This window comes from Cavia porcellus, unplaced genomic scaffold, assembly GCF_034190915.1.
Source record: "Cavia porcellus strain 051 isolate PalLab524CR breed Dunkin Hartley unplaced genomic scaffold, mCavPor4.1 scaffold_18, whole genome shotgun sequence".
Taxonomy (NCBI): domain Eukaryota; kingdom Metazoa; phylum Chordata; class Mammalia; order Rodentia; family Caviidae; genus Cavia; species Cavia porcellus.
In genome coordinates this window covers 40,518,071-40,544,819 of record NW_026947501.1, presented here as the reverse complement: position 1 = coordinate 40,544,819, position 26,749 = coordinate 40,518,071, and the positions used below count along the sequence as shown (strand labels likewise).

The 26,749-nt window shown below is 41.7% G+C and overlaps 1 protein-coding gene and 1 long non-coding RNA gene across 2 annotated transcripts in view; one reads left to right on the top strand and one right to left on the bottom strand.

The window, feature by feature from the left end:
* The window catches only part of LOC134471428 (liprin-alpha-1-like), a 58,821-nt gene extending 32,308 nt beyond the window's left edge, over window positions 1-26,513 (top strand). The window contains exons 12-22 of the mRNA XM_063230335.1: window positions 9,372-9,453; window positions 9,554-9,754; window positions 12,058-12,120; window positions 12,619-12,641; window positions 16,735-16,914; window positions 16,998-17,095; window positions 19,575-19,750; window positions 20,045-20,113; window positions 20,812-20,977; window positions 23,727-23,796; window positions 24,937-26,513. Coding sequence (XP_063086405.1) covers window positions 9,372-9,453; window positions 9,554-9,754; window positions 12,058-12,120; window positions 12,619-12,641; window positions 16,735-16,914; window positions 16,998-17,095; window positions 19,575-19,750; window positions 20,045-20,113; window positions 20,812-20,977; window positions 23,727-23,785 — 1,117 coding nt within the window. The 3' untranslated portion in view covers window positions 23,786-23,796; window positions 24,937-26,513. The remainder of the gene's footprint in view (window positions 1-9,371; window positions 9,454-9,553; window positions 9,755-12,057; window positions 12,121-12,618; window positions 12,642-16,734; window positions 16,915-16,997; window positions 17,096-19,574; window positions 19,751-20,044; window positions 20,114-20,811; window positions 20,978-23,726; window positions 23,797-24,936) is intronic.
* LOC134471328 (uncharacterized) lies at window positions 12,857-14,462 on the bottom strand. Its single transcript, XR_010040719.1, has 2 exons — window positions 14,247-14,462; window positions 12,857-13,351 (listed from the first exon to the last, which is right to left on the bottom strand). It is a non-coding gene; the product is annotated as an uncharacterized LOC134471328 (long non-coding RNA).
* Window positions 26,514-26,749: the final 236 nt, after the last annotated feature.

Sequence of the window (26,749 nt, the reverse complement as noted above, 5' to 3'; positions counted from 1 at the left end):
TTTACATTTTATCTGAGATTGGATCTCTATTTTACAGTGTATTATTGAACTATAATCCTCTACTAAATCTTAAGGGGCTGAGGAGTGGAGTATAAGTGAGAGTGTACTGGCTTGACATACCATCCCTAAGCCCACATAAAGATAGATTCTGAAAATAATATATACTGTTCCGAATGATTTTGCATAGGGGAGCACAGGCACCAACATATCAGGGAAGTATGTACACTTCTCTGATGTAGGATTGGTTGTGTAAGCTGACCACACCCAAAACTAGAGTTATAAGTGAACTAGATAGGTTGAGACATTTTCCTAGTGAGATGATTAATAAAATATCAATAAAAAAGCTTTCTGCAACAAAATCAGACAGTATGTAATGTCTAAGAGGTACAATTTGAACTTGACAGTAGGGAATGTTTGAAAGCCTAAGGTAAGATGGGCACACTGGTCTTGAGAAAAGGTGAAAGTTGGTGGGTTCTTGGATAAATTTGTATATGGGAAACATCAGGTGTCCACTTCTCAGTGAAGCCAGTACTGTGTGGAATTCAGAGTGCAAAGGCCCTGACACTAGCGTTGCACTGGAATCCCTAGGAACCCTTTCTGCTGGAAAGTTATGAAATCTCACTCATTTTAGTTGTCTTCTCTGAATTCATGACTGCCTTTTTTTTTTAAACTTCTATTGGTATGTGTTTGCAGTACATAATAATCATGTTGGTTCTTGGGAGTTGATACATGTCCGTGACACATTTCTATTCTTTATTTTCCACTATCCTTGTATTTTGCCAGAATCCCATTCATGCATTTCTCTTATAAACCCTTGTCATGTATACAGATTAAAAATAAGACTATTAAAAAGAAATATATATATATATATATATATATGATATATATATCAATATCAATATATATTATATATATATATATCAGACATACCAGACTATAAGCCAAAACACATATAAAAGATGGAACACAATTGTACTAAGTCGAAGTATTCCTTTAGATATATTTTCCATGCTGAGTTACAATAACTTTTTTCTTCTATTGTCTGTCTTTTATTTCATAGCTAACTTATATATGAAGTTTTTCATATTATAATGAGTCTTTTGTTTTTTATTTTATTCATTTATTTTTTGAGACAAGAATCACACTTTGTAATTCAGGCTGGACTGAACTCACAGCAGTCCTCCTGATTTAGTTGCCCAAGTGGTGGGATTACAGGCATGTGCTACCGCACTTGACCATAGTAACTGTTTTAAGCAGCTCAACAGTGATGACATGCCATTGCAGGTGAAATTCTGTTATGGAAACATTCTATACAAATATTCAATCTTTGGTGCTCTGTAAATAGAATTTTATAGTACCATTTAACCACAAAATCTGAACTGTGTAAAAGTCTTTTATAATAATTTAAGCAATGAGCAGTTGGCTTTGTGGAGCTTAATATTAAAGCTAGTCATTTTCCCTCTCGAAACCATGCTAAAGAAATAGTGTTGCCCAGATTTTGCCAGTGTCTTTTATTTCACGTGCTCATTTCAATGTAATAAAAACAACAGCAGCACAGCTTGATCATTCACCCCATTGCCTTCTGAAGTTTATGTTTCATGGAAGAGAAGAAATAATTTTCCTAATATGTTTGGCTATTTTGCTGGGGATGTGGCTCGGTAGTGTAGTACTCTTAGCATGCATTAAGGCCTTAGGTTCAATCCCCAGTACCACAATAAAAGCAAAAAACAGAAAACCAAAATGTTTCCCTTTTGTAAAAATTGACTTTCTAACTCTCAAGAAGTGTGTGTGCACCCTCAGGACAGGCTTTGAATTATTTGCCCAAACACATGATTAAATTGCACACCAGGCATGCATGTTTACAGGTTTGTGTGCGTGTGTGTGTGTGTGTGTGTGTGTGTGTGTGTGTGTGTGTGGTGGTAGGGAGGGAGATTTCTCGGTAGCAAGGAGATTAAAGTTTATGCTGCTTACTCCAAACATCTGTTGTGGCTGTTTCAAGGTGTCTAAGAATGGGTCTTTGCTCTGTACTTTATAGTTCTATGTGGGATGCATATGTGATTTCTCAACCATAGTAGAAAGTTCATAGGGAAAATTCTAAAGTAGTCATCTGACTATGGTGGGCAGTTTTGTGATATCTGTCAGATAACCTGAATTGTAATTGATTTGAAGAAAAAAAGTATTTTGTGAATACAGGGTACAGTTTAATACTTTGAGCATTATTGTTTTGTTTTGTTTTGTTTTGTTTTGTTTGTTTTTTGTTTTTGTTTTTGTTTTTCTGAGACAGGTCTCACTATGCAGTTCAGGCTGGCTTTGAGCTCACTTTGTAGCTCAGGCTGACCTCAAACTCACAATGATCCTCCTGCCTCAGCCTCTCAAGTGCTGGAATTACAGGCATGCACAACCACATCCAGCTACTTTGAGCATTCTTGATGTAATAAAAAACTGTTCTGTGAATACAGAGTACAGTTCAACACTTTGGTACTTTCTCAGAAATACAGTACTTCTTGTGATGAGCCCTAACTTGGCTGTAGGCCATGCTCCTTGCCGCTGAACCACTAGCCTATCACATTGACTGAAGGAGGGTTCCCAGGACTCAGTGCACATGTTGACCAGCTGAACTCATGCTCTCTGAGAATTACTGGAAGAATTTGATGCTCTGCTGACACTTGAGGTGCTCAGTAGTCAATGCAACTTTCAGCATGACTCAGACTGGAGTCCGTTCATCAGCTCATAGAATGCTGTGTGAAGTTTCAAAACATGGATCTCCAACTCATCTTTGTCTTTGTAGTGCTCTCCTTCCGGTTGCGTGGCATTGTGGTGCATTTGCTGTGGGAAGTTGGTTACACATGGAGCCATACTCAGTGGTACTCTGAATCATATAGTGTGGAGTGCTGGTGTTACCAGCTTTGGGTTCTCTGCTAAACTTCCCAAGAGTATATTTCTGTTTGGTGAGAAAAGTTGCTTCCATTCCTCACTTGTCAAAACAACACACTGGTCCCCAGTACTCTTCCTCACAGTGTGGCTAGCATGTGAAATGTGAGCCTGAGCTGCAGCCATGAGAAAGGGTCTCCTTAGCCCTTGTGCAAGACCCCTGAAGTTGAAAAGTGTCCCATCTCTTGGAAATACAGTCATGTATTTACTATGGAGAGTTAAAGTTCTTGCTATATGTCACTTAGATAATGTTTATTCTGCAGAAACTCGCACAAGCTTCTTGAAATGAAGGGCAGCTTTACCATTGTGCTTTTGCCTACATTATAAAATATATCATAATTCATAGATTACATGACATTTTTTGTACCAGGGATCAAACTCACAACCTCACACTTGCCAGGCAGGCCCTTAAGCTGCTGAGCTAAATCCCTGGCCTTCACGTAACTTTTATTTTACACATTTGTTCCCCAGAGAATTTAGTGTAATTTGGTCCAAGAGAATACAGCTTAGCTGTAGAACACTTTCCTAGTATGCTAAAGCCCTGAGCTCCATCATTAGTATGACAGAATCTAAAATAGCTGCCTCCTCCAACAGTATGTATGTATGTATGTATGTATGTATGTATGTATGTATGCATGTATATACATGTTGGTGCTGCAGATCAAACATAGCACCTTGTGAAGGCTGGGCAAGTGCTTTACTAATGAGCTACACTCAGCCCCCAGTCTCTAATTTAAAGGCAGGAAGGTTGCCGTATCAGTTTGCATTAGAGCAGATACTCTGTGTTTGTGTGTGTGTGTGTGTGTGTGTGTGTGTGTGTGTGTGTGTGTGTATGTGTGTTTGGTTTCTTTTCCTTTTTTGGTACTGGGGATCAAACTCATGCCCTTGCACTTGCCAGGCAGGTGCTATGCTGCTGAGCTAAATTCCTGGCCTCCTTTTCTTTTTTTAAAAAAGGGTCTCACTGTGTTGTTCAGGTTGGACTTGAAATCATTATGTAACCCAGGCTGACTTTCAGCTCATAGCAATTCTCCTGCCTCAGCTTCCAAAGTGCTGGGATTACAGGTGTGTACCATCATCCTGGCATTAGAGCAGATATTATAAAAATCAACCCTGGTGTCTAGTGTTTGGTTCTATGGGAGAAGCTATAAGCTGAAGAAAAGAAGCTCTGACAATGTCAGGAACAGAGCAATCTAGTGCCCAGCCACCTTCTGCAAAGGGCCCCAGCTTGGCCTGCCTGTCACATCTATTGGGATATGATATCTCACAGCCCAGGAGCAAGCAAATATCAGAAGAAACCAAAGGGGTTTTCTTCTGGAGTTGATGGATATGACACATCAACATCTAGGATTACTGACATATTATTCAGATGCCCTTGGTGGCTATTCAGTGTGGACAGATGATGGACATTCTGCAGAGTATGCCCCCCCCCCACTGGTTACTATGTTTTTATTTGCTCTTTTTAAATTTTTCCCTTTTTTCCCCTGGGGGCTCCTTATGTAGTCCAGACTAGCCTTGAATTCATGGTAATCCTCTTGCCTTCATCTCCCACATGCTGGATTATAGATGATGCCACCATACCCAGCTTGATTACCTTGCTTGAAGCTTTGGGGCTCAGAGCTGGAAGAGTTATTATTTGGGAAGTTGAGCAAGAAAAGAATGAATGTTGCTAAAGCTTAAATGTTTGCAGCTTTAGTAGAGGGGGAGGAAATAGGTGGTTCTCCTATTCCAAACTAATCATATGGGTAGACGGATAACCTTACCTAAGTGGATAGTCAGGTAGGTGAGTAAACACTGTGAAGCCATTTAGTTCTTGGAGGTCACAGATTTGGACAAATGGGTGTCTGTACTAAGTATGTGCAGTAGCAAGCAAAAGAGATCCAGTTTCAATACCCAGTGTAAAAGGAAGGTAGTTGTGCATATCACCAAACATTGCAAAGAGCCAGAGTAGAGGTGCGCAGAAGTGTCTGCAGGCTCCAGATTCTGCATCTTAACACAGGATCCTTCTGTACACTTTTGGGAACAACTCTCAAGAAAACTGGACTCTAATGTGCCCACCTATCGTGTTAACCAAGGTTAGGTGCCCAATCTCGTAGTCCACAAACTACCTGGTAGGGGAGGTGTAGCTACCTGTAGGTGGAACTTGGGCCAACTCCCCAGCCAGGGTCTTCTGTGTTATTTCCTAACATCCCATGACTTTTGAATGCATCATCCTACTTCTGCTACCTTCACACCACTCCCACAGCTGCATCTGGATGCAGGTGTAAGGAGGAGGAAGGATGTAAAGGCAACAGCAGTTTATACCAAGCTTCAGGTAGTGGGCCTTGTTCTTGTTTGCAGTACATGTCTGGTATGTACTTTCACAAATTACAGCTGTGCAGTGGTATGTACCTTTAATCATCCGAGCTACCTGGGAGGTCCAGGCAGAAGGGTCATTTATGATGACAATACCATTGTTCTAGGCAACTTAAGAAACTGTCTCAAGATAAAAAGTATAGTAGAAATGGCTGGCGGTTTAGTTCAATGAGTGCTTGGTTCCATCCCCAGTACCATCAAAAATAATGAAAACACCAACAAAATCATTTTTAGACTACTGAGGACATAGTTCTTACTTAGTCTATTTGAATAGGCACATAATCTAGAAGTGCTTCTGACCTACAGCAGTAGTCTTCCTCTTCCCTGGCCTGGCCAGAGCATCCAGGACAGACCCTCACTTAATATTACAGAATTTCAGATCTTTACCCAGAAATGGATTTACACTGCTTCTTGGGGTCTGTCTGTCTGTCTGTCTGTCTGTCTCTCTGTATGTTTGTCACACACTCTCTCTTTCTGTGTGTGTGTGTGTATGTGTGTGTGTGTGTGTGTGTGTGTTTCTTGTTTCCTTAAATGAGTCATAGCAGCTCTGTAGCCAGGTTTGGTAGCTGTCTTAGTTACTTTTTACTCATTGCTGAGACAAAATACCTAAAGGCCAAGTTGGGAAAGGAAAGGTTTATTTCTTACATTTTTTGGAGGTTTCACACACTCAGTTGGCTCCAGGGCATGGCTGGGCCATAGTTCATGGTGGCTGCAAACAGCAAGCAGGAACAGGCAAAGAGCAAGACACACCTTCTCCCTGCCATTACATTACATCCTGGCTCCACCCCTCTGTGGGTATAGCACTGACACCATCAATCCAAGCACTAACAATGAACCATCACAAATGCACAATACAAATACATGAAGCCTGGGGGCCCACAGACATAAACCATGGCATTCCTCCCCTGGCCCCCAGGACTCTTGTACATCCTTTATACAAAAGACATTTAGTCCACCACCAAGAGTTTCCAAAGTCTTAAGTTTCAGCATTGCTGAATAGTCCAAGTCCCATGTCTCCTCCATGATCTATGGCAAACTCTTAAATGTAACCCCTGTACAAATGAAACAAGTTTAAACATTTCTCAAATGCAAAGGCACAAAATAAACATTACTATTCCAAAAGTTACAAACAGGGGAATATAAAGCATTGGAAACAAAGCAAATCCAACATCCAGCAGGATGAACATTAAGTCCTAGAGTTCCTTGCTCTGCATCTGAAGCAATATGGTTACAAGCTCCAAAAGGCTTGTGTGATTCCACCCCCAAGGCACTTCCAGGGATTTCACCTCCTGCAGCTTTTCTCTTAAATCCTCTCTGCTTGCTTTTTGGAGCTTTCCTTGGATCGTCCATGTTTCTGGCTTTTCCAAACTTTTGGGGTCTCCACTGCACCTTTGGCTTCACCTTTATGTCTTCACAAATTGCCCTCTCAGGGGCACACAGCTTGGCCTCCCAGGCCCTTTGCAATAGAGGTAGAAGCCATCTTACCCTCAGAATTTGTGCATTTTCCTAGCACCTAAGATCAGCACCATGTGGATGTTGCCAAGGTTTGCTGCTAGCTAGAGCAGTACTCAGGCTTTTCTCTCTCTTGGCTGTAGGGGTCAGTTGCCTGGATCACAGGGCTCTGTTTAACTGATTGTGAGGAAAAGCTTCTCTATGTTGCCACCATTCTGGAACCTCATGTGGCCTGTCACCATTCTGGAAACTCATGTGGTCTCTGTCGCCATTCTGGAACCTGGTGCTCTGCAGCTTTCTCCTCTGAAAAAATTCTTTTACTTTTGCAGTGAGGCTGCACAGGGTGGGGACCTGCTTCCTGGGATGCCCCGGCCCATCTTTCTTATTTCTCTGTTTTCCCTCAGCCATCAGAATCTCAACTGTCTTTACAATCCACAGCCTTCCTGAAATATTCTTTCTGGCCAAACTCACAGTATTGCAAATTATCCCACTGGGCTCTTTCCTCTTGATTTGCAACATAAAGCTGGCTAAAAGCCCTCTACAGTAGCCATGCCACAGACTCAACATTTGATTGCTTTTTAATTTCTTTTTCAAGATTAATCAGTCCATTGCCCTTTGTTTCAGTCTCAGGCAAAGTCTCTGGACATGAGCAAAATGTAGACAACTTTCTGCCAACCCATAACTCACATCATGGGGAGTCCAACAACTACTGCAGTCCTTCTTCCCAGCAGAAATCTCCCAGGCCTGTTCTTTACCATCAGGCTTCCTATCAGCCTTCTGGTCTCCTGAGCTGTGACCACTATCTCCTCTACAGAACTGCCTAAGCTGCTCTAGCTCTATGCATCCAGGCAACACATCCAAACCTTTCCAAACTCTGCCCACAAGCCATTTCCAAAGCCATTTCTTGAAAAACATGGTAAGGTATAGTCACAGCAAACAACCCCATTCTTCGGTACCAAATTCTGTCTTAGTTACTTTTTACTCATTGCTGAGACAAAATACCTGAAGCCCAAGTTTGGAAAGGAAAAGTTTATTTCTTACAGTTTTTGGAGGTTTCAGTCCACACTCAGTTGGCTCCAAGGCAGGTGGGCATGGCTGGGTCACAGTTCATGGTGGCTGCAAACAGCAAGTAGGAACAGGCAAAGAGCAAGATACACTTTCTTCCTACCATTACATCATATCCTGGCTCCACTCTTATGTGGGTGTAACACTGACACCATGAATCCAAGCACTAGACAATGAACCATCACAAATGCACAATGAAAATGCATGAGGCCTGGGGGCCACAGACATAAACCATGACAGTAGCCTACTACTTCTTGTACTTAGGAGCACACTTCTGCTGATCTGTTTCTCTGTGAATAGCTTTGCTTGTTTCAACTAGAAAATTGTTGTTGTTGTTGTTCTTCTTCTTCTTCTTCTTCTTTTTTTTTTTTTTTCTTGTTTCATCTGAGATAACACATTTGCTGCCTTCTCTGGTACAGTTACTCCCTGGTGATTGTTCCTGTAAGCTTAGTGGTAACTTAAGGAACTCTTAGTTGAAATGGTATATGAAACATTTTACTTAGGAACATAAGTTTCCAAAAGAAAGAAAAGGGGAAGAGAGACTGATTGACTGAGACTGACTAGGGTTTTTGTGTATCTGAAACATACTTGTCCTTTGTGTTCTAATGTCAGACTTACCATGCTTACAATGTTACTGTTTCACATAACTGTGTTACACAAATCACTTTTAGAGATGTTAGTATAGTAAAAGTGTGACTTGAGTCTTTAGAAATAAAGCATATATGAAACCTCAAATCACATTACGTAGTGCATGCAAGACTCACCTACCCACTTCCCTGCAGTACTGCCTTGGTATTGCATGAGTTTCTGTGCTGGTGATACATTTGGCATTGAAGGAGGTGTTGAATGGCTGGCTAAAGAAGAGATCAATGGGTTAAAACCACAGAATGACCCAGTGACTTATCAAGTACCCGTTTACTTAAAGAGCAGTGTACAACAGAAACTGTCCTCTGTTACTTGTTTGCTGTATTAGACGATAATCTTTTTGTGGTTAAAAGTCTGCATTACAGCTGGGAGTATGAAACACATCTATAATCCAAGCACTGGGGGAGACTGGTTACACAGAGTTTGAGGCCAACCTGGACTACATACATAGCAAGACTTTGTCTCAACATTCCCCAAACCACAACCACCCCCCAAAAACACTGTTTTTTAAAGTCTCTCACAAAATTAGGCACTGATGTCTCAACTGAGGTGTGGTTTCCTCTTCCTAGATACTGTTTCTTCATTGTTGAAGTAGGGTTTCATGTTTTCCCCTAATTGTCTTACTACCTTGGATATGAAAATTCTGCTTGAGTTTTATAAGTTGGTAGTAATTCTTCAATTCTCTGAAGTAATGGTGATTTGACTGGGAATCAAGAGAACTCTGTAGCATTTTTTATTTTCTCAGGCATTCTCCATAGTATGTGTGTGACTGTCATTACAAGGATGATGTTAATAACATTAAAACTGTAGAAGATAAAAGGAACTGAGAATATGTGTTATACTTTTGAAAATGCTCAGAGACTGTTCCATTAACTTGTTGGATGTGTAGCAGTGCTTCTTTAATTTGAATGTCTTCTTTTTCACAGGCCTGAGTTGCTGGAGGAAGCCCAGAGGCAAGGCTTACCATTTTCACAGTGGGACGGGCCAACCGTGGTTGAATGGCTGGAGGTACATCCCTTTACTACAGAGACCTATGCTACATGACACAAGCTTGTCGTGCATCTCCTGTCTCTACCTGATGTTCTGGTCTTTTCATTCTTCTTTCTAGCTCTGGGTTGGGATGCCTGCTTGCTATGTGGCTGCCTGCAGAGCAAATGTGAAAAGTGGGGCCATCATGTCAGCTCTGTCAGACAGACAGATCCAGCAAGAGATTGGCATCAGCCACCCTCTGCACAGACTGAAGCTGCGGCTGGCCATCCAGGAAACCCTGTGGCTCACCAGCCCTTCGGCTACACCCACATTGAAAAAGGTATGTTCACAGAGGCTCTGTGTGCCCTCTGTGGAGGAGGAAGGCAGAGCCCACAAAAGCAGTGGCCTGCTAATGTTTCCGTGCTGCTTCCTAATCATACAGGGTGGTTTCAACTTAAAATTTCAGGAAAGCATAGTACAACCCCTAACTTGGAGGGGTTGAGTGATCCAAAGAAAATGTGTGAACTGCTTGTGTAAAAGTGTGGTTAAAGCCAGGCGTGGTGGCACATGCCTGTAGTTCCAGTACTCAGAAGGCTGAGGTGGGAGGATCACTGTGAGTTCTAGGCCAGTGGGTTACAGTGTGAGCAGCTTGAACTGAGTAATGAGATCCCGTTTCAGAAAAGACCAAAAAATTAATAATTAAATAAATGAATAAAACTTGGTTAGAAAGGCCTTCTTTAAGAAAGAAGGCTTTTTGAAAGGTAGAAAATTGATTGTCACAAATGTACGTATGAATTTATCAAAACTGAGTAAGTGTAAGGACCTCTTGAGGAAGGAAAAGTTAACATTTTAAGTAGCATTTCATCCTTGAACTTTGATTTCTATTTCATAGTTCAAACAATAATTAGTACTTGTACTGTATATAAAGGTACTTGCTAAGCAAATTATATGCGGAAAATATTGTTTTTCTTCAAGTATACAGGTAGCAAAATATACAGATAAGCCCAGGAATGTATAAACCTTTACATACAATCCCCGGGCATAAATAAGCACCTGGTTATGGCCCCTTGGCTATAAACTAGGTTGGGCTGCCCTTACTTTGTTGTGTGTGGCTTCTTTCCTTCAGTCTTGTGCGTGTGAGTGCATCTGCATCACTGCACATATAGGCGGGACTTACAGAGTAACTGTAATTTGTGGCAGTCCAGAGGTGCCACTGACATACAGTTGACATGCTAACAAGGGGTGGTCACCTCCCAGAAATCCACTGGTTCCTGGACAGTTCTAAGCTTCTCTTCTTTGTGGATGTCTTTTTTTCCCTACAAGAACTAAAGGAGGAAAAATGCTGAGTTTCCTAGATGCACTGTGGTTGTGTGTCACGGCACCAGCAGGTGCTCTGGGTCTTGGGAGCTGCATGTGTCTGTCCAACCATGCCTGTGCTCACAAAGATGCTGTCCACTTGGGGAGTAGTGAAGAGCCCTCAAAGAGCTTCCTGGTGACTCTTCTGATGAAACATTGGTGGTTATTAGAAGGGAAGAGCAGGCCAGCTCTTAAGTTGCAAAGTTCAGGGGTTTTTCATTTAGATGTTCAACAAACTCTTAGAGCTGTGTAGACATCCTTCTGAGCAGCAGAGCAAGGTCTGCCTACAGTAACTTTATACACAAAAAAGTGTGAAGATTTTGTTGTTAGAGAATTATGAAAATGAACAATAAGCCTTTTTTTTTTTTTAACGTATGGCCAAAGAACACTTTCCCTTGGTGGAATGTTTTGTAACCAGTATCAGTCTGTTCTGCAGCTATTTCCACATTAATGTGGGCTTTGTAGAAATGAAGATGCTGCATGGCTTTTTCAAAGCTTTTAAGAACCCTCTTTCAAAAGGGAGCTTCTGTGATTCAGTTGAACTATTGGCAAGGACTACACCTCACATCAGAAAGACTCTCCATATCACCAGTTACAAACACAGAAATTGCTGTTCTTGGGGAGCTTACAGTGGGCTAGCAGAGTGGCCATCAGTCTCAGGTTTGACTCAGATGGTGACAAGTGCTTTGTTTTTGGTGTTTGCATTGTTTGGCTCTCCTGTGCTCACTATCTTGTGCCCTGGCCTCCTGGGCTTCCTCTGGCTTTGGATCATCTGCTGAAAGCAGCCACAGGAAGCCAAGGCCAGAGCATCCTGTTGTTAGCCTGTGTTGGGGTGAGACTGCTTTCTGTGTGTTTTGTTTTATTCTTTTGTTTTGCTGTACTGAGGCTTAAACCTAGTGCTTTGGGAGAGCCAGGCAAAAACCCTATCATGAGCTATACCTCCAACATGGTGAGACTATTGAAAATACTGTGTATTGAATCATCAGTTACTGGGGAAAGTAACTTTTCAGAAATATAAAGTATGTTCTCATCCATACTTTTAAGCATGTGATCTGGAAATTGTGTGCTGTTCTCCTTATATTCCGACCACACTGTTATTGTTTAAAAGAGGATGAGCCTGTGTTAATGATCTCTGGCTTTCTCTGTGGGTGCCTGAAATGAAAATGTGCAAAGAGTGACCTTTGCCTCGTGGCTCCTTACTGTGCCTGTGGCTCATATGTGCGTCCTTCTCCTTTCTGTCACGCTTCCCTTGCCCTGGATGTGGCTGGTGCACTGGGGTCACCTTAGACCACAGGAAATGTCTGGTTAACACATGAAGAGATGGAAACACTTGCAGCCACATCTCAGATGGTCAGTCAGCCCTGCAGCTCATGTTCCAAAGTGGGTTTCCTACTCCAGACCAAAGGGCCCTTTGTCTTTTGTTGAAAACAAAAGTTAATTTGCATTTGTTTGAAATATAATGTGTTCTTTTTAGGTTATTAGCTCATAGCGTATAGTCGTATTTGCATTTTTTAGATTTTTACAAGAATTTAGTTTATAGATTTGCCCCATTTAGAGAAGATGTAATTTGCTTCTCCTTTTGGAGAGACCTCCATTGAGCACTGCGTTGTGGTTGTCTAACGCCAACAGTCTACTGTATGAGGTTAGTTGGCATGGAAAAAGTCTGCTCCTTGCATGGAAAATTGAAATTCTTGGATTTTCATGAGTTTTTGCATGAGGCATTGATATTTTGAATGTTTTTCACTCAGTCAAGGTGCATGTTCCCTGCAGAATTAATTTGCTTACACTACTAAAGTTCACTAATACTAATAGTTATGTTCTTTTACATTCCTAACAACCTAACATCAGGAAGATGAGGAGGGAAGCTGGATAAGGTTGGAGTCTTTCTATAATATTTCTTCACTCTGTAGCAACAAAAAGCAATTGAGGATGTAAACTTGTGTGACCTGCTTTAGTAGGTGTTTTTCACATCTTAATTTATTCATAGTATCATTAATGACTTGAAGAATGTAATCAAATAAATCACAGGATTAAAGATTACATCTCATGGATAATTTTGAACATTTCCCATATGGGATCATGGAAATTACTTTGAACGAAGGTTGTTTTATTTATGAATAGAATCTTTTATACAAAGTCCCCTGGTTTAGGCAACTCCTGAGTTTATGTACATGTAGTTCGTTGCTGGGTTAGTTTTGTTCTAAAATGTACTGCTGAAAAAAATCATGAAATACACTTCTAAACCTGAAAGTTGGCAGGGGGCCTTTCCCTCTATGTCTTTATATTGTTATTTGACTAAGTACTGCCCTACTGTGTTGAGTTAAAGATCTTAGTAATGGAGTTCTCAGAAATTAAGGCTTATCACTTCACAGAGATTGAATTTCAGCTGCCTAACTCTTCACTACACAGAAAGCTCTGCCCCATGTTTTACAGTGTCTGAGTCAGATGACTTGGTTAAATTCCCAGCATCCCTCTGCCCTCGTGGGTCTTTGGTGGGCACAGTGCAGTACCAGGGGACTTGTAGTTCTTCAGCTTTTCCCAGGGGCACGGTATTCGGGGGCTCAGAAGAGTTAGCATATGTCTGAAAGCAAGTATAAATGAGTTAAGATTAGAATTTGCTGATTCCAAGATGATGCTTGAAACAGTTGCTTCTGTTTGCATTTCTAAAGGTTATTCAGTTATAGCACTTGGTTGTTTGTTTTGTTTGTTCATTTGAAAAAAAGAGAGGTGGAACTTGGTGACACATATGGGTCATCCCAGGACTTGGGAGGTTGATCAAGCATGTTTGTTGCAAATTTGAGACCAGCATAGGCTACATAGTGAGTTCAAGGTCAGCCTAAACTACATAGTAAAATCCTGTCTCAAAATTACAAAAAGTTTAGAAACAAAAACTAAGAAGAAAGAGAATAGCTACTAACTGGGTTTCCCTCCCTGGGTTTAGATACTCCCTGCCTCTAGAATCACTTAAATTCACCTAGTTAGAGGTCTCTCTACAGGACCAACAATGACCATCAGTGAATTAAGCAGTGCATTTCATAATTACGTAAGTTTCAATATATTCCAAAAGACAAAGTAGAATATGGTCACCACTTCAATATGAAATAGCATCAGAGACATAAAGTGTAGTTGAATAAGCTTAACATTTGCTTTTTGCAGTGACCACATAAAAGTGGCCCATGCAGAAGATTCCAGATTTACCCCACATGCAATGTTCTGCAGAAGCTTGGTGCACTTTGCCACCATCCTTTCCCAGACAGAGCTATGCTAGCACAAAGCATTGTGCTTTGCCCGTGCTGGCACTGGGTGGCCTCAATCCTGACTGAGCTTTGGAAGGAACACTCAAGTGTGGTCAGAACTGTTCGCATATCAGATGTAAGATATGACTGGCTGTGTAAGAAGGCTGTGCCAGCTGCCAGGAGCCATTAATGAGCAGGACAGCTGCAGTCCCACTCTCGTGGAGCTCGCATTTTACTGACCTTGAGACTGAGCGTGACTTGTCCATGCTTGGAGCATGAGGTCCCTTTGCACACTTCTTCAGAAGGCTGTGGTGGCAGCCAGGGAGAGGAGGAGGCTCTCCCTCAAACTGAGTCTGAGCTGTCAGAATCTGCATTATCAGCAACTGCAAAAGTAGTAAACAGAGATATGGAGGGTTTGCTTCCGCACAGCTTTTTATTTGGAAGATTTCTTCTACTCATTAGAAGATAGCATAGTCAGCAGGCCAGAAAACATCAAATATTCAGGCTGTGAATCCCAGGCCCATGAAAGTATGACTCAAAGGACTGCATCATGGTAACATTGTTAGGTATCTTAATGGTTACCATAGTGGTATATTTGTCACTCATCATTTAAAGAAAGTTTTGAAATCTTTTCTGTTAGAATTGGAACATTCCTCTTAGCTGAGCCATCCCTTGTATCTTGACTGGAACAAATAAAATACTAGAGTGGAATCCATTGTTCTAAACCAAACATGGAGGCCATGCATGGTGGTTTATGACTGTAATCCCATAACTCAGGAGGCTGAGGCTGGAAGATATCAACTTAGAGACCAGCCTGGGCCTAGTGAGACCCTGTTGTAGGGGGTTGGGGATGTAGCTCAGGTTAGAGTGCTTGCCTAGCAGGTATGAAACCCTGAGTTCAAGCCAGGAGGGGATGGATGGGAATGGATAGTTTTTTATTTTAAAGGATTCCTCAATGTACCTTAGGATTCCTGTGAATGTAATTTAATCTTCCTTAGCTGGAGAGCATAACGAACCATTCTCTGTGAAGTGGTTGTATATCATGTCTATTTTTCATTGTACAGACCTTGGACATATTCTGTTGAATTGGTTGCTAAGGATTTTATGCAGTTTAGTGCCATTATATAAGATACTTCTAAAATCTCAATTTCCAGTTCATTTTGTATATTTAGAAATGTTAATTTTTGTGTATTCATTGTATATTCAGCAGCTTTGCTAAATTCATGTATAAATCCTAATAGCTATTTCATAGACTTTTTCAACAATGATAATTGTGTCATTTACTAATAAAGAGAGGTTTATGTCTTTCTCAACTCATGCCATTTTTATGTTTTTCCTGCCATTACAGTGGCCAGGTCTCCAGCACAGCCAAACATAAACGGTGACAGTGGACACCCCTTGTGCTTCTTTCCGTTCAGGGAGACATTTGGTCCCTCATTGTGAGGTTTTTAGCTGCAGGCTTTTGGTAGATGACCCTTAATAGATTGAGGCGGTGGGTCTTTCGTCCTAGAATGCTGAGTTTCATAACTGAATGATGGATCTTGTGCCACATAAGGTATTATGAGACATGGCTTTCTTTGCTGATCTCGTAATTGGGCAAATTTCATTGATTTTTTTTTTTCCTCCTCAGTTGGTGAACCAACCTATTCCTGAGTCAGTAAACCTACTTACCATGATTCCTTATTTTTGGTGTAGTGCAGACTAGTCCCAAACTCGAAATACTTTTGTCTCAGCCTCCTGAGTGCTGGGTTTACAGGCATGCACCACCATACCACACCACAAAAAAAGTATGTCCTGAAGCCAGATGTGATGATGCACCCCTGTAGTTGCCAAAACTCAAGAGACTGAGCCCAGAAGTTGGCTGTTATAATGTCCTATGACAATTGGGCATTAAACTAAGATGGACATCATACTAAGAGTGGCATCAATATCTCTTTGCATAGGGAGTGCTTGTGCATAGCCACTGCACTCAATCCTGGTAATATAATGGGAATCTCTGTCTTTAAAGGTTGTGGGGAGGGGCTGGGGATTTAGCTCAGTGTTGCAGCACCTGCCTTGCAAGAATGAGGTCCTGAGTTCAATTCCCAGTACCCCCCCCCCAAAAAAAAAGAAAGGAAAAAGTGTAAGTTATATCTGGGTCAGATTGATTGACAGTATTGTTTTTGTCCGTAGCCTTCCTGATTGTTTTCCTTTTCTTAGTCCTTTTTGGTTTTTTGATTGGCACATTGAACCAGTTGTTAAGAGAGGAGTGTTGAAGTCTTCTAAATTTAATTGTATTTTTCTTTTTTTGTTCTTAGTCTCATTAGTTGTTCGTTTATCATTTTAAATTTACTTTTCCTGATTTTCAAATACACTTGTCATTTAGGAAGACAAAGTATTAAAAATAAAATCAAAACCAGCTAGAGCTCATTTGAATGATTTGAATTGATTCTTCAAACTTGTTCATGAGTCATGATCATTCTTTATTCCTATATTATTATATTGAAAACTAATTCAGAAAAGGAATTTATAGACAGGTATGATTTTTCTATAGCTTGGTAAATTGTCCTAAATGAGTCATAAAATTTTGCCAATATGATTTCTGTTGGATAAAACTTTAGGAATTTGAAAAGGTAGGAATGGGAGACCAAATATTTAGAAATTATGAAAAGCAATGTTGTCATTCATTTAGCCTTTAAGAATGTTGTCTAGATTAAAAATCTGAACTGATGTCACTCATTTGTTGAAATCAGACACTTGCATATGGGGACATGAACCACGAGTGGATTGGCAATGAGTGGCTGCCCAGCCTGGGCCTACCTCAGTACCGAAGCTATTTCATGGAGTGCCTTGTGGATGCTCGGATGCTGGACCATCTGACCAAGAAAGACCTGTGGGGGCGGCTGAAAATGGTTGACAGTTTTCACAGGTGAGGCAGTGCAAGTGGTTCTTCCTAACGGATCAAGAGACTTCACATTGCCACCGTTAAATAACCCCTTATTTTGTAAATAGGAACAGCTTCCAGTGTGGACTTATGTGCCTGAAAAGGTTAAATTATGATCGGAAAGAACTGGAAAGAAGAAGAGAAGAAAGTCAGGATGTAGTTAAAGGCAAGTACATTATGCCGGATGGATGCAGCACATGCCTGCTGCCTCCCAGGCAGCCTGGGTGATTGCCTGTTTGAAAAAGTATAGCAGCCAGCTGAGCTGGCACATACCTGCAATCCTAGCACTCTGGGAGGATATAGCAGCAGAGTCACAAGCCTAGCCCAGGCAGCTTGGACTCCGTGAAACCTTCTGTCAAAATGAAAAGTATAACAGGGCTAGAGATGCAGCTCAGTGCAAATCTCTGTGTTTATTCCTGAGTACCTCAAAAAGAAATCAAGGGCTTAGTGATAAGGCACTTGCTTACCACTTGCATTGCCCTGGGTTTGATCCCTAGGACTGAAAAAAAAAAGCACAAAATAATCATACATTTATCTGGGAATTACACAAATTACAGTTCCAGCTACTAAGAATACTAAGGCAGGAAGATCACAAATTCAGGGCCGACCTGGCAATTTAGTGAGACCCTGTCTCAGAACACTAAAACTAGATTTGAAAATTAGGGGTGTTAAGAATGTAGTTCAGTGAAAAAAGACTTGCCTAGCATGCTCAGGGCTCTGGCTTCTGTCTCTAGTACCACAAAAAAATAAATCAGGGAAGACTTTTAAGTGGAAACAACTGGCTTGGCATGATAACAAGAGGAGGGATGAAAAGGGGTGCCCTGAGACAGTGTGTGCTTATCTCAGTCTGTAGGCTACCCTCTTGGTGCTGGCATTCTTTCATGTAGTTTTCCTTTTGTTGTTGTACACTGTATACGCTCTCTCAGAGATTCTGCCTTATGCTATTAGATCAGAGCAAGGCAAACAAGCCACTGCCTTTTGCTTACTGGATAGAGGTCAAAACTACAGCTTTGGGAGCTTTTTCTAAGGCCTGTGGCAGCATGCAGGGCACACAGTTCTGCTCCCAGAGGGAGGGAGAGGTCAAGGCAACCAATAGCCTAGCACCCATAATTTTGTAATTTATTTATTTATTTTGAGACAGAATTTCACTAAGTACCCTGGTCTGGGATTACACCTGTGACCCTCCTGCCACAGCACCCATACTAACTGGGATTGCAGTCCTTACAGAAACCACAGAGTGTCCTGTGGGCAAAGGAAAGACATGTCAGAAACAGGCCAGGAGGTAGGAGAGGGCATGGCAGCCCCCTCAGTATGACAGGGACAGGCATTTTCTCTGAAGACAACACTGAATGTCATGCTCACGAGAGTCTCTCAGAATTCTCGGTAGTTACTAATAGCACTGCAGTGATGAGAAGAAATGAGACTTACTGAATAATGATCAAGCACTGTGTCAAGTCTTCCATAGTTGATTCATTCAGGCTGCATCGTGGTTCTGTTATTTTCATCCTCATTCTGATGTCTTTTTCTAAATAAAATAAAGGATTATCTATTGGCCAGGGATGTAGCCCTGTGGTAGGACACTTGCCTAGTCTGTGCAAGGCCTGGGTTTTAATTCTTTTAAAACAAAGAATACGTTGAGGTCTATTTAGAAAAGAAAGTCATGGCCGGGGATATAGCTCAACAACAGAGCGGCTGCCTGGCAAGTGCAAGATCGTGAGTTTGATCCCTGGTACCAAAACAAAGTTGAGAAAAAAAATCAGACATGAAATGTATTAATCCATTTAATTTGTTTTCTATATCCCCTCTCCATATTTTGTCAGTTGGCAAAAGCAGTCTTTGAAAAGATTGGTGGTCAGATATATTTTTACAGAGTGGCAATTTTTTGGTCTGTAATAGAATACATTTAATAATTATCTTTGTATGATATACGATTGCCAAAATCTAGTATGCTGGAATGTCTTTAAAATTCTTTCTTTGTAATATATTAAGATGTTGATATGACCAAAGCTTCAGAAGCACAGGGGCTGGGGTATGGCTCAGTGGCTTAGCACCTACCTGGTAAGCACAAGGCTCTGAGTTTGATTCCCAGTACAACAACAAGAAAAAGTAAAAGAAAACAAAGGTCAGAAGGTCAGAAGCAAAGAGTTTGTGTTGAACTCAGCAAGGTATCTGAACTGTCATGGTATCTGCCCCTTTCATGATGGAGAAGCATTTCAGGAGACTCTGGGGTCTGTGTAGGAAACATGCTTATACGTGCTAGGTCTGACTCTGACCCTCAGCCTGATGTTTTTGCAGTCTTAGGATTGAACCCCAGGCCTTGTACATACTAGGCAAGTGATCTGCCACCAAGCTACATCCTCAGCCAATCATGCTGTATTGTTCCCTGAATATATCCCATCCACAATCTTACTGTGACACCTGAGTGCACTAGGGGAGGCTTCTAAAGGGAAAGTTTTTATTAGAATGAGGCAGAACCAAAACAGCTGTGTCTAGGTGTGTGTCTGTCAGTATTTGTGAGTGTGGAGTCCATTTTCAGGAACTGAGGGATCAAGATCCATGCTAGGAATCTTTCCCCTGCATTGCAGGACATGTATGATGAAGAGGTTTTCTGAAGCCACATTTACAGTTGTTTTGTTCTTTCACAGATGTGCTTGTTTGGAGCAATGATCGAGTGATTCGCTGGGTCATATCCATTGGCCTTAAAGAATATGCAAACAACCTCATAGAGAGTGGGGTTCATGGCGCACAGCTGGCCTTAGATGAAGCCTTCGATTACAACACATTGGCCCTGTTGTTACAGATCCCGACAGAGAACAGAAAGGTGACAACGGAGTCTGTGCCTCTGTCTGCTTAGCCACAGTGTTCGGTTTTTCTGTGGTTCTAGAATACTTATTTTTCATTTGAATGGAGAGAAAATTTAACTCTAGACAACTAGTAATCACTTTCCATAACTAATCTATAATATGGTAGTTCAAAATAAGCAAATGCTTGATTTTTCACTATCTTTTCTTTCCAGTTTGTGTTGCAAGCATGTGAGTCTTTGAAGTCTTTGTTTTAAAAAATTGTAATGTGTAACATCCTTCAGATATATTTAGTTGTTGTTTTGTTACTTCAGGCTCGAAATGTCTTGGACAAAGAATTTGCCGACCTTTTGGTCCTTGGGACTGTCAGACGTTTTGATGTTGTAAGTTTTCAGCTTTTTTCTCCTCTCACTGCTAGGAATCAACCTCAGGGCTTCACATATGCCAGTTGAGTGCTCTACTACTGATCCTTGCTCTTGGTCCACTACTTAATTTTTGGCAACCTTCAAAAATTATTTCTATATTGTCAAACAGATTGCAGCCTGCGATCAAAGTCTTAAGTTGTGTTTTGGTGACAGCTGACTGTCCTGCCCCAGTTCTTCTGTTTGGAAGGTTTCTTTCAAAAGTATATTAAATTTCCCCTCATGCTAAATCATAACTCACCTGTTGCCATACATTACGATTGTCTTCAGTGAGCTCCAAGAGTACTTGATTTTCACAAAGAAGATGGAAGCTGAATCTGGAAGCAAAGCATTTGTTGGATTATTTGTAGCCAGAATATTTTGAAAATAAATAAAAGTACATTATATAGCAGGCAAGAGCTTGTCCACAGTAAGAAATAAAATATTCTGATGGGTGAGAAAATCACATCCCTGGTGCCCAGGACTGCCCTCGTTTCTCCAGTTGGGGCCCAGCAGGAATGTAGTCATGTTTCCTCTCACACTGAAGTTCCAGTGTGTGCAGCACATTGGAAGGTCACCAGGAAAGGCTAAGTAAAGCAAAACAGTCAGGGGCTTAGGAGTCCTTCTGAAGGACAGTTATCTTTATTAGAGTGTGCCTGTTCTGTGTTTTCATTTGCCAGGAGGATGACAAACACTTTAGGAGAGCACCTTCATGGAGAGAGAAGGTTAGAGAAAAGGCCATTCACGGCGTGGCAACTGGGTCATCAGAGACACTCCCTGCAAACTTCCGAGTCTCTTCTTCCAAGTCTTTCTGCTCTATGCAGCCCAATGAGATCCAGATGGATGGTATGTGGTGGGCCATGTAATGCAACACTGGCTGGGAGCATGTGCGCGCTAATAATTACCTAGAGTGGCCATTGTATGTGTTACAAAGCATCTGAGTTTGGTTGCATGCCCAGGTGTCAATGGTTCAGAATTAGCCCTAACATTTGTTGGAAAATGGTTAACAACAATAATAGAATTTTTAAAAAATCTGTCTGGTTGAACCTTAGCATCCTTGCCCAACTAATAAAGTGGAGCACCCATCTGTGCTCTCAGGGCTGAGGCTGATGCACCTGTGGGGTGCAGTGTGTGGCAGGCAGCACTGGCTTGCCAGGAAAATTGCAGTGTGACACTTGGGACTTCTCTCCACACTAGAAGAAATGGCAGAGTAAACTTTAGCTCACAACTTCCAGCTTCTGCCAACTCTGTCTTTCCTTTTCCCTTCCCTCCAGTGTTATCTTTCCATATACTTACCTTGTGCCACCTGAAGAGGGACAGGGAAGAAGGCAGAAGCCTTGTGGAGACCGCTAGGGCAGCGCTGCTGCCTTCTCAGTGAGAGATGGCAAGGCATTGACCTTTCCAGTGCAGTCGGGATGGCCCTTATGTAACTGCTGACTGAAGAGTGCAGTTGGCTGAGAGGAGACCTTGAGTCCCTGACAGTCCTGCCCACCTAGTAAAAGGCACTGATAGGGTCCTGAGAGAGCCCACATCCACATCCAGCTCTTGTGGTAGCAGGGACATGACCTTGAGCAAGTCATGTAGCTGTGCTGTGCCTCAGTTTCCATATCTGTAACTTGGGCATCATAGTAATGTGATTTTGATGCTTCAATGTGTCATGTGGGTGAAGCTGATGGAGTCCTGAGCCTCTGCATTGCTGACAATCTCAGTGTTAGGTGGAGACTTCATTCCTTCTCATTCCTGATGTACATGGTTGTGCTGTATAAACTGTACCAGTGGGGTTGTTACAAGTTTCCTGTTGTTAGCCCCCTGTGTAGGTAGTTTTCCTTTTTTCTCTTTCTTGCCTGTATGAAAATCAGAGGAAAATACATTTATATAAACTTTTTAAAGCTGAACACTTTCCAGTGTGTCTTTTAACTAGTAAGTTCTTAAGAATTAACACTTTCTCCCTCAAGGTGTCTTACAAATGTTGGCAAGGCATGGAAGTGCATGCCTGTAATTCCAGTACTTGGGAGGCTGAGGCAGGAAAATCATGAATCTGAGATGTATGTGAATCATAAATCCAGGTTAAGGCTATACTGAGCTTCATAGGAAGACCTTGTATCATAAATAAAATAGATAAGTAAGTAAGCTGTGACGGGCCTTGAGCTTAATTTCCATTGGCTTACTAAATAGTCTAAATGAGTACTCTGTTGTTTGCCCTGTACCTTCAATTTCTGTTTCACTATAAGAATCACATTTTCTCTCTGAACATTGCAAGCAATATTAACATAGCTGGATGTGGAGATCACCTGTAATCCCGGCACTGGGGAAGCTAAGGCAGGAAGGTTGCTGAGAGCTCAGTACCAGCCTCGAATTCACAGGGATTGTAGGGCCAGTGTGAACTACACAGGGAGACCTTGTTTCAACAAAACAAAACAAAAATAAAGGGTAGTATTAATGAGTTTGTTTGTTGTTGATTTGTTTTTTTGGTGGCATTTTTGTGGTTGTGGTTGTTGTTTTGGGGTTTGGGGTGGTACTGGGGAGGGAGCCTTCTACCTGTACTACACACCACCCCTTCTTTTATTATCCAGAAAGGGTCTTGTTAAATTGTCCAGGCCTGGTTTGAACTTGGAGTTTTCCTGCCTCAACCTCCCAGAGTGCTAGGATTACAGGCATGTGCAGGCAAACTGTGTAACACTAAATTTAAATGGATTGAATAGAAAAAGTTGTCAGGGTAAATTACATAGAAGATGTCTATGCCACATTGGTAAGAAGGTGGACTGTTACAAATGACTTGCGAGGTGGAGAGTATAAGATAAATTACAGCATGTCTCCTAGACTTTAGAATGAAGGTTTACAATGACTGCCCAGTCTTACCAACACGGCCAGCTATCTGTCTTTTCTAGAGCTATGGCAAGATGTTGCTAAGAAGTATTCCTGGTATACTTGCAGGAAAACAAAACACTGTACAACTGGGAGTGTAAATATCTGCAGAAGATGTTGCAAGCTCTTTACCCAGTTTGTGACAGGGCTGTACTGCCTGTTTAGCCACCCAGTGTTTGTCAAACAAGGACCCCTGCCTCCGTGTTCTCCATCCTTTTTTGTAGAAACTGAGACAAGCTTTAGTCTTCTGAGAAGCACTGGCCATGGCCTCTGGGCTGTGCCTCTTTGCCTGCAACCCACCCTGAGAGCAGTGCCTGCAGAGCAGCTGGGGTTCCCTCCTCCCCTTCGTGCTGCTGATTCACCCCATTCATTCCTGGAGGTCTAGCTGTAGGGCACAAGGAAAAGTCCAGTTGCTATATCAAAGTGTGGCTTAAGGAGCTGCAGAGTAGCTATGTTAGGTGGTTGTCCTTTCTGTATGTGCACACTGAGGTGGTTTGCACTTCCAAGGGGCCCTATTGCTATTTTAGGTGCAAGTGTCCCCTTGGGTGGTGACAGAACCACTCTGGGCAGCCCTCTGATGCTCTTGCCTCACTCTCCCAGGCAGTCTTAGGATTCCTCAGTAGACACCATTGTAGGTGTGGAGATGTGTGTCTTACCTGTGCCCCGTGTGAAGTGTTAAAACTAACAGCACTTTGTTTTTGCATACTTCCTCTCATGGTTGTTGGAACAGGCAGTGTATCAGAAACACAGAAGTTGGATTCTGCGACAGTCAGGACTTCCTCCTGTTAAGCCTCCTGTTGGTGAGTAGAGAGCAGCGTAATCCCTGGAGATCATCCCTGTACAGCAGGGTGAAGCTGTAACAGGGCTAACAGTGTGGGTTTAGACCATGCCAATTTACATGGGGAACTTCAAAATGACAGAAATAGTAGCTCTGTACCCATCAAGGCGATTTTGGTTTTTAGCTGACCATAAAGAGGGCTGTGTGTCATTTTTGTTCTGTTAACTTTTATTTTTATTAGTAAGTTAGTTGTACTTAAATTCATCATGGAGAGTTGGTACCTGTACTAGGACATCTTAAATCTTTTTACCTCCCCTCTCCTGTGTCCCTTGTGTCTCCAGTTTTAAAGAAAAACACGTTCGTTCCCATTTTTTCCTAAAAGCTAAAAATGCCTACTCACTTGAAGTGATGATCTGCTGATGCCATTGTTGGGGGGTGGGCAGGAAAGCAGCAACTGAGGAAAAAAGCACCCCAAAAGCTGACCACACCAGGAGGCCAGAGCCTGAGATTGGGAAGCATCTCTTCCACTGTGTTTATACACAGTGGTACACAGCTCCTATACTGGCTTTGTTACAAACACACATGTACGCACACATATATGGGGAATTGAACCCAGAGTGTTCCCACTGTGCTATATCCCTAGCACCCCATCCCCTTTTTAGTGGGGACAGGGTCTTCCTAGATCATCTAGTCCTTGTTCAAACTTGCAATCTTTCTGCCTCAGCCTTCTGACATACGGGATTGCAGACGTGCCACCATACATGGCAGACATTTTAAACACAAAGCTGCATTGCCATGCCTGGGCGCCAGTGAGCCACTTGTGTCCTCATGGTCTAGAGCTCTGACTGACTGATGGCAGAGGTGTCATTGACCCGTGATCAGAACCCCAGCTGGAGCTCTGCCTACTGTGCTTGTGTTCAGTGCCTCAGCTGGAATCTGGGATGGGCTCCATAGTCTTTTAACTTTAACTTTTAAAACTGTCACAAAATGTAAAACCTCTCTAGTCCATGAGCAGGGTCCTCAGTGTTCTGTCTGTTGACGCTCCAGCAGGGAGGAGGCAGGAGGCCTGGGGAAGTGGGCCCCAGCATGTGTGTCTGAAGTCATGGTCCTTTTCCAGGTGGTGTGTGTTAAGAGAGGCTTTCTGTTTGTTTTTATCTTCCAGTTTTCCTGCACTACTTCTACAGATGATATGCAGCATTTTGAATCCAACAGAGACTACATTTTTTAATTCAGTCGAATCGCTGTTAATACTTGTTATATGGACTCCTAAGATATTTTATAACAGAGTTTTTAATTAGTGAAAAATTCATCAATAACATAGAGAAAATATTTTAGAATTTAATGTTTCTTCTATTTTTGTAAACTTAGGACTTTTCATTTATATAGTTACTTACTTTTTCATCTATGTTTAGGCTATAAATATCTCTGGAAGTAATTCATGTTCTTATATCTAATTTTAGTCTTTCAAATGAATGTACTGTAATGCTTGTATGTATAAACCCTATGAACAAATACACGGCTTTTGTAAATTGTGCACATATTATAATTATTACTATTTAACTTTTTAATGATAAGCCATCCCTGAAAAAATTAGTTTACTACCCTGTTTTTGTCTTTTTTGTTTTTATCGGTACTAGGGATCAAACTCAGGACTGCCTGCTTGCAAGGCAGGTGCTTATGCCACTGAGCTAAATCCCCAGCCCAGTTTACTACATTTATAAAATTGTTGTGACATAAGCAATGTGCATTATCCTTCACCTTGCTCTACATCAGTCATTTTAAAATCAGGAGGTAGGGGCTGGGGATTTAGCTCAGCGGCATAAGTGCCTGCTTTGCAAGCAGGAAGTCGTGAGTTCGATCCCTGGTACCGATAAAAGCGAAAAAAGACAAAAAAAAAAAAAAATCAGGAGGCTTCATTCCAAGCAGTTGTCATATTTTGAGGTTGACTGACCTTAACTGTCCTTTTTTTTAGCAAGAAATCAGAGTCTAATAAAGTCGGGACTGAACCGTTGCACCAGAGCACTATGGAACTTTCTTAGCACTGGTTCCCTTTTCCCCATCCTGTCTCTGGACTTGGGGAGCTTGTCTTCAGAGACTTGACCAGAAGCCATGAGCTGGGAGCTTCTCTCATCAGGGCTGGAGTGGCCAGGGGTGGACCCCAGCCTGGAACCTTCCCTGCCTCTTTCCTGTGAGCATGTGGAAGGTGCCTCCAGCTATTCTTAGAGGACCAATCACTGAGCACTGTGCTCACATCTCACAGACATTGGTGCATGAGCAGATGAGAGCAGGAAACCCTGAAAATAAAGTTGTACTACTCTAACTAATCAAGGCCTTAATTTTCATATGTGAGTCACCTTTTTACATTGGTTTATAAACATGTTTCAACTAGTCATACATTTTTAGATTTTGATGACATAGCCATTTTGGATTGAACAAGTAGCAAATGTAACTTGCTTTTCACTGGCATATTAAAAAGCCAGCAAGGAAGGAGTCAGATCAGGGTGCATGTTATTTATTGTGCAACTGATACATAGGTAGACGCAGCATGCCTTTTTAATTTAGTTTATGCATACAATTCACTTGTACAATCCATATTACTGCCCTTTTTCTATTAATTTTTGTGGAACTTTCTGAGTAACTAACAAAGTATACAGTCATATACACATATATACTTTTGAACTATTTTAATCACAGTATTATTTATTGCTTTCTTCCAATAAAGTTCTGAAACATTTTTCACTGCCAGTGAAGAGTTTTTTGAATAGGCCATGATTTTGTTAAAAGTTAAGTGCAGCTGAATTGTGTGTGTGTGTGTGTGTGTGTGTGTGTGTGTGTGTGTGTGTCTGTGTGTGTGTGTGTTACCGGACATCGAACTCATAACCTCATGCTTGCCAGGCAGGCACTCATGACACTGAGCTAAATCCCTGGCCCAAGCACAGCTGTTTTGCTTCCTGCTCCAGGCAGGTTCTCTGAAG